Here is a 12,462-nt window from a genome sequence, read left to right on the forward strand (position 1 = left end):
ACTGCTACTTCTTTGCATCTGTTTAATGTGGGCGGGGATGTCAGGGAGGGAGGCAAAGGCACCAATCCAGAAATAAATCAAACGAATCTCGTTTTTAGCGATACCTTTTTTCATGCCCAGTGACCATGAGTGGGAAGGCAAAGCCATGAGAATATGGTCCCTGGGCCTTGCTTGCCTTCAGTAGGATGCTGGCCTGCTTGGGAAAGAAAGCACTGGCCCTAAACATGCCCAGGGCTCATGAAATACCTTCCTTAGTCCTGAGGACCGGGAAGAAAGAGAGAGCTAGCCGAAGGAACTGCAAATCAAAACCACACTTACTGAGGACTGAAGAATTGGCAGAGAGGGTGTCTGCAGGGGTAAGAGAATTCAGGCAGATGAATGGAAGAATAACAATACAGTATTTTTTAAAGCCGAAATTCAAACGTGCTGTATTCTTCTTGCAGACCGTTGAAAAAGACGGGCTGGTCAGTAACAACGGATGGGTTGTGATCCTCTGGTTAAGATCTTTTCAGGGCCTTCCGTGTTTGCTGTCCACTGTCTGGAGTTGATTTCTCTTACCCATAAATGCTGTTTCAAAAGATTTCTTATTTTGAATGGGATTAGTCCTTTTCCTCTTTGCAACCAAGAAGGGCCCTTGTCCACGGGGAAGTACCTGATGTGCATGAATGCAAAGGGACAAGTCACTGTCAAAGGTGCCTCCCTTCTGGTTGTGAAAACAGAATTTGGCCATGCCAGTCATTCTATGCATGTGTCCAGTGCTGGTTACCCCAGGCAGAAAGCATTTGTGGGCGAGGGGAGAAGTGGCTTGTGGTATCTGGATATGATTGTTGCTGCTGCTGTTACTAAAATGCCATCCCAAATTATAGGATCAAATATTATAACAATATATCCGTTGACAGTTTAATGATTTACAGTTTCATGTTGCAAGGATAATGTTCTGATGGGTTCTCCTGTTTGGAGGTCATTTTGAAACCTTTTATCCCCCCCCCGCCCCCCCCCCTTAAGCAGATCATCCTTGGAGGGAGGGAAATAGGGAATTCATTGCAGGCCGTCTCTGGCTTAGTCAACTCCAGAAAATTGCTGCTGCTCTTTAGTTTTCCAATACACTCATGCATTTCTTGAAGTGTGTTTGTGGTGTGTGGGAATTTAGGAAACGATTGAGGGAGTTGAAAGGGTAGAACACATTGAGATTTTAAACCCCCTTATTTTGGGGAAAAACTCCGTTTAAATACAGGGATCAATTTTTAAGCGAAAGTAGTCCCATGGAACCAACTGGGCTCGGAACCACATGTGCTTAGGTACTAGGGCAACTAATTTGTGAGAAACATCAGCTAAAATAGTCTTTTTGGAATTTCATTTTGTAAAAATGTATTCTACATGCAAATTCATTTCGAATGTTAGTAAACAGTGTTGTTTTCACCCATTTTCAGGCAGCCAAGACTGATCACTGGGTACATTTTCAGAAAATCGGTTTCCAGGTGGATTAAATCCTTAAATGACCCCCCCGCCCTTTAACCTTGGGCGGATATACAACCTAGTTAAGTTGAAGGGCTTTTAGGCAACATAATGCCTTTAAACAGAAGAAACTGGTACAAAACTGGCTACTTTGGCCGCTGAATAGTGGGAAGATCTGGAGAAGGCACCTTTCAAGGGTCCTTCTTTATGGGCAGGGTGTGCGGTGGGTAGTGAAGTTCTTTTAAAGGAATTTGGGTCATGGAAAAAGGTCATTTTCAATTTTCCCGTTGTTGCCGCAGTTAACCTTTCATAGAAGCGCGACTTCTCGGTATTGAAGACATGCTAAGTCGAGGGCGAGAATTATTTAAGCATAAATATCTCGGCGGGATTTTAAAACCTAGCAGTCGGTGGTTTTCGTGGACTCTATATAGGTAGAGAAATCAGACAAATAAAAACGTTACGCCCCACTACATTTACTTTATGGGTTTAGGGCGTCTGCTTGAAGGGATCATATTTCCCCATATAGTTAAAAAAATCCAAAGAAAACTGCAGCAGTAGACATTTCTGAACATTTCTCAATTTAATTATGCTCAAATCCAGAAGCACTTTAGGCAAGTTACAAATGAGAGCATTGAGTACAATAAAACCTGTAATAAAGCAACTTCGTACCATCCACCCGGAATCATTGAGATCAGGCACAATTAACAGGAGCATAAATCCAAGGCAGAATGGAAAATGTTAGGCTCGGTATTATTATTGGACGGAGACTAGAGAGGGAAAGGAAAAGAGGGTTTGGGGGTGTCTGCGTGCATGCCTGCGTGTGTTTTAAAAGGCATGGCCTGCATTTTGTAACAGGATGGCGAAATGTTCTGTCTCACCAGTGCTAGTGCTAATTTGTAAACAGAGACAGACACAGTAGATTGACTGTCAGGTTGGGAATTAGAAAACATGATTTTCATTTTACTTTCTAATCACGTTTTGAACTCGAGTGCACGCGCCGAGGGTGCGTGCCCGCGCACCCATCTGTAGGAGAATTAAAAGCAGTAACAAAACCTGCTTGTGGACCATAGGAGAAAAAGCGGAGTTTTATGCTGTTGGGCTGATCAGCTTTTATGAAGTTAGTTCATCCTGTTCCAGTCCCTGTTTTTCCTAACGAAAATGTTCAAAGGGGTCGCCTTTTCCTCACCCCCTCCCTCCAAAATAATTATTCCTGTTTCTGCTACTCGTTCTGGCTTCCATTGCGTTTTCCTCCGTTCTCTGTGCCCAGAGGCCGCCCAATATTACCATTCAGGAATCTTATGATCATGTTAATTACCATTTTAAAATAAAATGAACCCTAAAACTGCATCACTGAGGCTGTAATCCTATGTACACTTACTCGGGAGTAAATCCCATTGGCATCATTAGAACTTCCTTCTGAGTAAACATCGATAGGATTGCAGTGCCACTATACCAAGGGCTTAGCCTACTGAAGTCGGACGGTATTACTTGTGAGTAAATATGTTTAGAATGGTCTTGCGAGGTATTCTTCCTAAGCATACTTATTTGGAAGTAAATTATATTTGAATCTGTAGGGCTTGCTCCGAGTAAACGAAATTAAGATTAGGTTGTTCACGTTCCAGCAGCCTTGTTATGATTAGACTTGGCGAGGGGGAGTTAAAATACTGCCTTTTCTTTTCCTTTCTTTCTTAAATAAAATAAAATAAATCCTAAAATGTCAAAATATTGAAATGAAATACATCCCTTAAAAATATTTGTTAAAAATCCAAGTAGGTTATGGCAGAAATAATATGGGGGAGAGAGAGAGAAAATTAGGAGTTTCATAACGTGTTTCTTTTTGTATATTTAAATATTCACAACCTTATGTATTCCTTTTGTTGCAGCACGTAGAGGACCCGGGTATTAACATCCCAGATCAAACTGTAATTAAGAAAGGTAAGCCATTTCCTTTAGCATTCCAAGCATGTCCTCACAAGCTTGGTACTGTTGCCGAGAGAACTTGCTAAAGCTATTGTTTCCCTCCCCCCACTCTCCTCGATGTAATTTACAACAGGCTTGAAAATGGAAAACGAAATTGACAATCCTGGTTGAAAACAACCTTTAGTTAATCCCAACCTCTGTGATTGTGTATATGTGTGATTATATTATCTACCTTAACGGATCCAGCTTTCAGTTCTTCCTAATCCCATTCGTGGTTCAGAACTGACTTCTAATTTCTCTAGTTGGCCTGAAATTATTTTTCATTACCAAAGAAAACACCAGTCCCCTCCAGGCCTTAGTCCCACCACCGCATGCCACCCCACCCCATGTCACCCCCCACTCCCGACTTCAGGTTTATTCGATTGTTCTGGATTGTTTACATCAGAGGGCTTTGTTGTAACAAGCGAGCAAGGATGGCGGAAGGGTGTTTGCTCGGTGCGCTCTCCGTGGCGGTGGTTTCTAGTTGTTTCTGGAACAGTAGAGCCTGGGTTGTTTCTGCTGCTCCTAATCGTGCGCTGTGGTTGTCTAGAAGATTGAATGTCCTCATTCCCCACCTCTTCCAAATCCTTGTGCAAAGCGATTGTGAAATAATAAGAGTGTGGGTTCTGGATTTTTAGGGCTTGCTTTGTTTTAAAGGTTGTTCTCAGTGTCGGCAGCGGAGCAAAACGACCGTCTCCTCTTTCCGAGTTCCGGTCGGAGAACTGTTGTTGGCGTGAAACTCGGTGGGCTTGCGCGCTTGGCTATTATTCGCTGGGAAAGGGCCCGTGTTTGCATTCGCTCTAGCGGAGTGTTTGGGTACCTTAGGCTCCACCAGGGTCTGATGCTCTACAAAGCTGTTCTCCTTGGGAAACCTCAGCACCGCGCAGTGAAAGCTAAAGTTTCAACCCCCCTCCCAATCTGGGGAGCCTTTGTCACGTCAAATTAGATGTGCAAGGAATAAATCTTAAAGAGATGCTCTTTCCAAGTCGACATGATAATTGGCTCTTTTATTAGTAATCTCAAGAGTTCGTTTAACTCCTATTGTCTCTATTAGCCTCCCCAGAGCTATTAATGTCACAAGTGATCTATCCAAAACCTAGATATCCCTCCTCCCCGCTCCACCCTTTTAACATTTGGATTAGGCCCACTAAAGTGAGAATGTGAAAGAGGGTGGGGGGAGAATTGGGAACCAGGGGAATAAACAGATGATGACAAAAGGGTAAATATTTATAGTGTAACCGGGGTGGAACCATGAATACAGCGTTCATCGCATGCAACCAAGGCTGTCCATATTTTTTCACTCATGTTTAGCCTAGCTAGGAAACACAGAAAGGCTTGCGCTGGTCCTGGATGTCATCTAACAATGCCCCAGATCTTTTTATCTCTTGGGGAAAGGGCAAGGCTAAAGAGATGAGGAATGACAGGGAAATAGGGTTTATTTTGGTAAACAGCTATGTAAGGAGTTAGGCACAGGCGTTTCAGTTTATTTTGTTTTGGGGGTGGGCTCCTTATTTAAACAAAGAACTGTACTCTTATTTTCTCGATGATGGAAAATGCCTCCTTGGCTCCCTGGCTTTCCGTGTTAAAAGTTGCACATACAGATGCTACAACACCCAGCCCAATTACTTTGGAAGAGTAGTTGAAGATATTAGGCATACTCAAGAACAAGTGCTGTGTGGATTGTAGCATTGAACTCTCCAGCAGAAGGCCAAGGTATATTATTTGAGTCTTAGTATTTTTAAAAAAATTATTAGAGGCACTGAACATATGTCTCTGTGTGATATAGTCAGTATGCTTAATGTTCCTAAGACTGACAGCTTGAGTATACCGATTTGGCTATAAGTTCCAACCAAATCAATAGAACTTAGTTGTCGCTGGAACCGTTCAGGGCAGAAGTGCTAATTCCAAGTAAACCCCACCTCTTTCTCACCACCCTGTTTAAAAAATATTGAGTTTGACACAACCCCCATTTTTAGACTGGCCCTTCCGTGGAGGGAGGGGAACCTAACCAACCACCCAAACACTGGTCTTATTTGTGTCTCTCTGCCCTGTGCCGGCTTGTTTTGAAAAGCTTTAGTTCAAGCAATGGCCAATATACATCTGCACGGAACAGACTTTTACGCGAGGGACTGCAACCCCCTTAGGCTCTTTACCTCCCTCCCGCGTTTTCCCCCTCCAAAAGCCGAACATAAACTTGGTATGTTCTGGAAAGATCGTCTTTGGCGGAGTCAGGTGGTGCAGCGCGCTTGTCTGTTTATTCGGTGGCATCTCAGAGTCTGTCGTTTCGTGTCTCTACACACGCACAGCTCGCCCGCCCCCCCCCCCCGGGTTGGTGCTTCAGTGAACAGGGCGGATGTGTGTGTGCATGTGCAGGGGAGAGCGGGGCGGGAGGAAGCCGCACAGTCGAAGTCGCGGCGAAGAGCCTCTCTGCGTCCTCGGCCTTCGAAGCCAGAGCGGGGTGGGGGGCTGGAACTGGGGGAGGGGGGGAAAGAGGCCGGCGGGCAGAATGGAGGAAGTCGCCAGCCAGCCTGCCGCGGGGCTGCCCCTTGGCGCTTGCGGGAATGCCCGGAGGAGTCCTCGAAGAAGCGCCTCCTCCCCTCGTCCCCGCTGCTGCCTCGCATCTGCCGCCGCCGCCTCCAGCCGCCTCCCCCGGCGTGCCGCCCGCCCCTCGCCCGCCCCTGCCGCCCTCGAGGCCTCCCGCCGGCCTTCCCAAGGCCCGCTCCTCCCCGCTCTCCTGCCCCTCAGGCTGCCGGCAGCTGCTCACCCCTCGGCATTCATGCACTAACGCGGCTCTGCCTTCCCTCGGCGCCCCCTCTCCTCCCCCCCGACTCTGCAGGCCCCGTGTCCCTCTCCAAGTCTAACGCCAACGCCGTCTCCTCCATCCCCATCAACAAGGACACGCTCTTCGGCGGCGTGGTGAACCCCAACGAGGTCTTCTGCTCGGTGCCCGGCCGCCTGTCCCTCCTCAGCTCCACCTCCAAGTACAAGGTCACCGTGGCAGAAGTGCAGAGGCGCCTGTCCCCGCCGGAGTGCCTCAACGCGTCCCTGCTGGGCGGAGTGCTTCGGAGGTGAGGGGGCGGCGCTTCCTCCGCAGGGGGGCGGGCCGCGGCTCTGTCGCTGGGGCGAGCGTGAGAGCACCGAGGGTCTTTTCGGAGGGAAGGGAGCCCATTGGACGGGGCCATGCGCGTGACTGGCGGGGGTGAAGGCTCAGCCACTCACACGCTCCCCAAAGGCGCCACTTCCCCACAGCTCTGCCCCCCCCCCCCGCGCTTGGTTGCTAAAATGTGAGAGAGCAGTCCTCAGTTTCCACCCGCATTTTCTGCAGAAACGAACAAGCCTCTCTGTAAGAGGCTGACTCTGTTCACTTAGAAGTGAAGGAAAAATGTATTTTTGCTTCCGCTCAAACACACTTTCTTCTTCATTACGGCTTACAAGATCCCAGGTTTCAGACCTAGTGTTAAAAATAAGTTTTGGCACCCTGGTAATGTTAAGGCCTGCTCCACGGTTATTTCAGACAAAAAATAAATATTTCAGTAGGTTTGCCTGTTTTGCATTTCATTGTCCCTTCATAGCCTATCTTCCAGGCTTAGTTTTTCCCCCAGTATCCTTCCCAATAAGGATTTGTAATAGATTTTGGAGGAAAATACCTAAAAGGATTGCAGTACCATCTGATGGACAGTACTCCTGGGTTAGGTGGTTTTGTCTTCATCTCAGTGTAACTTCATTGTCCAGTGTCCTTGTTTTAATATTTCTTTGGGGTTATTAGTTGCAAAAAGTTAACATTTGTGTGTGTGTGTGTGTGTGTGTGTGAATGGGGATTAATTTGTGAACATGAGGGGGTAAGAACTAACCTCAGAACACCCCACCTCCATGGGACATTTTGAGACCAGATCTTTAGCCCAAGAAGACCTTAAAAATAGTGCCCTGGGTATTTTTAATGAGCTGGCTTTACTGTTTCCTTCAAGCCATTGAACTTTGAAGACTTGCATTCAAATTCCAGCTTAACCACTAATGCAGTAGATAGTGTTGAGCAAGTCACTATCTCTCAACAATAACTTTACACCTGAAAAAACAAACAACAATATTTACACAACCCATTTCACAAGATCATTATTAAAGAGATAAGGTTACACAGCATTTTGCAAACTACAGGTTCTTACTAAAAGACAGATGATTAGCATCATTATTCATTAGCATTACAGTTGTTGTTATCCTTATTGTTATTTGTAGCCTGTGCCACTACACTACACAAATTCACACCCCTGTGCAGAGTAGGTTGCCACAATGCTCAAAGCAGGCAGCATGTCCTAACCCAGGGCACCTATGCATCCAATCGACACCAGCAACCATAGCAAGGAACATTTTCCCTTCAGCATAGCAGGTCACATATCACAGCAAGGCTTCCTGAAAGCTAACACACACACCAGCTGAGGGCAGTGCCAGCATTTCTTTACTGAGGAAAGCCACTGGCTATGCTGCAAGAAGAGAATGTTGTAAGTCTTATCCAGCTAGCTGGGTTCAGGGATATGACAAAGTAATTTTTAAAGGAAAACCAAATCTATTTTTGAGCAAAATAGTAGGTATCCTTCTAATTTAGAGCAAATTGAATGTAGTTCCCATAATGAAAGACAAATGATGACTTTTGGTTATTGTGATTTAGGGTTGTTAATAATGTAAGGAGGTCTGGCTAAAACAAGACCCCACTGGATCAGTAATGTGTACAAACACTAATAGGGGTTTTGACTTTAGTTGCAATATGTAAGAACATGCTATAGTCCTTGCAAAGATCACCTGGTGCCCAGATATGGTTTGCAGTAGATACAATAAGAACATAAAGGGTGCAACTTTGGCTGTTTTATTTCCATAGTTATTTCAGACACAAGGAAATATTTCAGCACATTTCCCTGTTTTGCATTTAATTGCACTTTCATGGCCTATCTTCCACGCTTAACATTTTCTGGAATGAAATTTCGGTAAATATCCTTTCTAATAATAAGGATTTGTAAAGTAGCTTTGGAGGAACATGTCTGAAAGAGTTGTAATATGTTCTGCTTGATATTAGTCATATGCTAAGTGTTGTTTTTTAATGTGTGGAACAGGGCAAAATCAAAAAATGGAGGGAGATCTTTGAGAGAAAAACTGGACAAAATAGGATTAAATTTGCCAGCCGGGAGACGTAAAGCTGCTAATGTTACCCTGCTGACATCACTAGTGGAGGGTAAGTGATGGCTTTAGATGTGGCAGTGGGAAGGGCATTCTTGGGGAAATTTGTATTTTGTGTGTGTGTGTCAACTGAACAAAGCAGGAACCTTTTGGAGGCCTGTGCTGAAATGTTTATGGGTATTGTTTAATTTAAATCATTATGTCTGAAGAAAATGTTCATTCTGACCTTTTGCTTTGTACTTTTTCAAAAGGTGAATTGAAACTGTCAGTCCAGTCCAAAAACCATTTATGTCAAAATACTTGGAAGTGGGCTGTACTGAAATCTGTTTGGACTTGAATCTTTGTAATGCATTTAAGGATCTGGGTTCCAAGTTTCAATGAAGTGAATGAAACTAAGTTGGCTTAAATTCTTAAACTTCAATTTAACTGGGTTGCTGGCTGATGGTTCACTTGCATAAAAAAAAAGTAGGGCTGAAAACATTTATCCAGTAAGCGTAATTAATGGATTAATTTATTAATCACTGATTGACATGGTAGATTTTAATTGGATTTTAATCAGCGTAGTCCCCAGTGAAAGAGGTAGAGTGGTGATGTGTACAATCCTTGTACATATCTTGATTCAGACAACCCTTGAAACCTATGGTCCTGCTATGTTAGTTCTTCTGGAATGAATGGACCTAAAGAAGCTCAAACTGATGTGTACAATCGTTGTACATATCTTAATTCAGATTTTAATCGGTGTAGTCCCTAGTGAAAGAGGTACAGTAGTGATGTGGACAATTGTTGTACATATCTTGATTCAGAGAACAAGGACTGGATTGTGATGAATTTGTAAACAATATATGATTTAGCTGGGTTACATATTCAAAAAAAGCTGATTCTTTTAAAGATAATTGCAACTTTTAATTGATAATGGATTGATTAGGCTCAAACAAGGAATTGGACTGTAATTAACAAACTCAGTGCATTTGAGTTAAACTGATAGATACAACTACAATCCAGTTACACTTCAGACCGCTTAGTCCATTTATTTTAATAGGATGAAGGCTACTTCCTAAATGTATCCCCTTAGAAATATGTTATAAAGGTCTTTACAAATAAATGTTTAGGTTCTGGATGTAAATTTGCTCAAATCCAACTACTTCAGCTGTATTGTATACTGTATTATAGATCACATTGCAAGTCCTGTTGAACTCATTCTGACTTAAAATCACGTGAACTGTAAATATTCTAGCTTTACTAATTTGTGGATCAAGCAGACAATCAAATATATATTTTATTCAGTGTAATATATCTAGAGCAAAATATATTTTGTTTTACATTTGAAGCCCATGGTCTTCCTATGATAGTTCTGCTGGACTGAATGGGCCAATAGAAGCTCAAAATGACTGTGTAATGATTATATGTGTAAAACTAGACCCATGACAATTATTCAGAGTCATGAGAACAGATTCTGGGAGTGAGTCCCTATTTCAGGTTTCCCAAATCGGATGCCCTCCAGATGTTTTTGACTTAAACTCCCATCAGCCCCAGCCCACATGGTCAAGAATTCCAGGAGTTGTAGTCCAAAGGAACTGGAGGGCACCAGTTTGGGGAACGCTCCCCTGTTTGCTGCTTATATGAGTGAATGCTTATCAAAAGGGTGTTATAATGAATTACAAATTTTAATATGTTGCATTGCCAATCCCAAATAAGCCTCATCATAAATGAAGACACTATAGAGAACAAATACAGAGTTGGACAGAATAGTTATATGCACAGACACATGGAAGACAACCTTGGCCAACCCATCAACAGGGCATTACCATGACTGAGGATAAAAGAACTTATAAAAAGTTCTAGCAGCTCTGGCAGACCTTTTCTTACATTCTGTATAGATGGTGTGAGTCAACATGCTCAGAATGAAAGGCAGCATTGCCCTTCACTAAGGAGACCCATCTTTGTCAGCTGCCATACACAAGATGCCACCACATGAGTAACTTTTACATGTATACTTTAAACAATTTTTCAAACTTCTGGGAAATGGGGAAGTCTTGTTTAGAAATGAGACCTGGAATGTACATATTTATTTTTATTTGGCATGTAACCTGTATGTGGCATTAATGAGATGTAACAGGTAGGCTTGGGGATCATCAGTTTGAGCAGACTATGTATTAATGCAGCTCTCCAACCCTCAGCATCTCATTCTCTCCATCATTAAGCAGTTTCAAATGTTAGGTGCTGGTGCTACCAGAAGATAAGTCTCTGCTGCTTTAAACTGCATACCAGTAAATCATTTAAGTTATTCTGACATCTGCATTTGAGAAATGCGTGACCACTACTTCCTGAATTAGTTTGGGAATCCTTGACCTAAGTCATGATTTAATGGTGTCCTGAAAGCCTTGCAGCCAGCCCCTGAACTCTTCTTTTGTTCTCCATCACTGCAGAATATGGGGCACTTTCTTTGATGCCGTTTCCTATTTTAACTATAAAAGAGGAAAGTGGACATACCATTTTAACATTATGGAGAAAGTGGGGCTGGGTTCATTGGACCACATGCTTTATAATGGGGAAAAAACTGTAATGGTCAGGTTATAAAGAGGGTTACTTTGTTGCAGCTGTTGACACAAGGAAATTGATATGGGTTGATACTCATACAATCTTTCTTCTGCAGCTTTTAATTTCTGAGGTCTTTAACCCTGATTGTGGTTACTGTCTGTGTAGAATGATTTTTAAGCTGTTCTGGACCCCTGGGTTAACTTTGGTTTTGCTTAGAATCAGCTGATAGTTGTCTTTGCTTTAGTGTGTGTGTATTCAAAGATGTGAAGCTCAGGCATTTTAAGAATGCCAGCCACACTTGAGAGACTATCAAAGAGATTTTCATAGTCGTTAGTAACTATACTTATATGGCATGAGGAACTGATGTGTAACCAAGCAAAGCAAAGCAAAATTTACAAGCAGCTGAAGAAAAAAGATTCAATGAATACTAAAGAAAAGAAAGAAAGAAGGGAAATCTCCAGTACAAAACATAATTAGAGGAGAGAAAAAGCTGGTAAATGTTAATACTATTGCAATGTTAAGTAACATGTAGAAGTTTCAATAGGATCTATAGGTCTCTTGGAAGTTTAAAAAATGAGTCAGGGTTTGATCCACTTATATTAAATGGGGCAGGGGTGGGGAGCAAAGGAGTAAGGGCTAATGTGTAGATAAACTGATAATAGTGGCTAATTATTTTTTCTCAAGAGATAATATACAGTTGTTTTGGCTGTGGGTCCCTGTGAGATGAGGCAGTTTCCAAAGTAATGTTATTGTTTATGATCCGCTCCATTTTATGGAAACAAGCTCACTGGACTGAGGCTTTGAAGCTCTAATTGGCGCATGCGTTCTTCCGGACCTAAAGCTAATGGCAGGAAGCCCTGCGGTAAAAACCAACTGGTTCAGGAAATTAAAACCAAAGATTTGAAAATCAACAAAACAGGCAGACTCAGTGGAATGACCCTAAAATTCTTATGGTTAATAGTTTGAAAGTGGGCAAGGGGGAGGGGGAGAAGAGAAGGAGGGAAGGATGGATAATTATATGCGATCAAGTTAAATTTTAACCACTTAACTATTTAATGCAGTCCATTTAAGGGAGTTATAGAAGTAATGATGATCAATAATCAGTATTAATCTCTAGTAAATGCTAAAAAGAACAGAAGAATAAGTACATATTTAACGTGTTGTGCTTTCCATATACACATATTTCTGTATGTAAGACATGAATTGATTTCCTAAAGTACACAAACACAAATTCACAATTTTATTTTTGCAAAACAGAAAGTATTCAGTGCAATTTTGTGAGTTTATATGACAATATGTCTTAAATATATTGCTAATGCGCTCCCCACATTTGCAGGGGCAGCATTA

The 12,462-nt window shown here is 42.7% G+C and overlaps 1 protein-coding gene across 5 annotated transcripts in view; it reads left to right on the forward strand.

Moving 5' to 3' along the window:
- Positions 1 to 12,462, forward strand: part of TFAP2A (transcription factor AP-2 alpha) — a 64,268-nt gene that overhangs the window by 12,667 nt on the left and 39,139 nt on the right. For all 5 annotated transcript variants that reach the window (XM_084850353.1, XM_084850352.1, XM_084850350.1 and 2 more), the window contains 3 exons: positions 3,339 to 3,390; positions 6,251 to 6,482; positions 8,514 to 8,632. In XM_084850353.1, the coding sequence (XP_084706479.1) occupies positions 3,339 to 3,390; positions 6,251 to 6,482; positions 8,514 to 8,632 (403 nt within the window). The remainder of the gene's footprint in view (positions 1 to 3,338; positions 3,391 to 6,250; positions 6,483 to 8,513; positions 8,633 to 12,462) is intronic.

Source organism: Heloderma suspectum, chromosome 4, assembly GCF_057233095.1.
Source record: "Heloderma suspectum isolate Gila_16-S chromosome 4, 16-S_ref, whole genome shotgun sequence".
Taxonomy (NCBI): Eukaryota; Metazoa; Chordata; class Lepidosauria; order Squamata; family Helodermatidae; genus Heloderma; species Heloderma suspectum.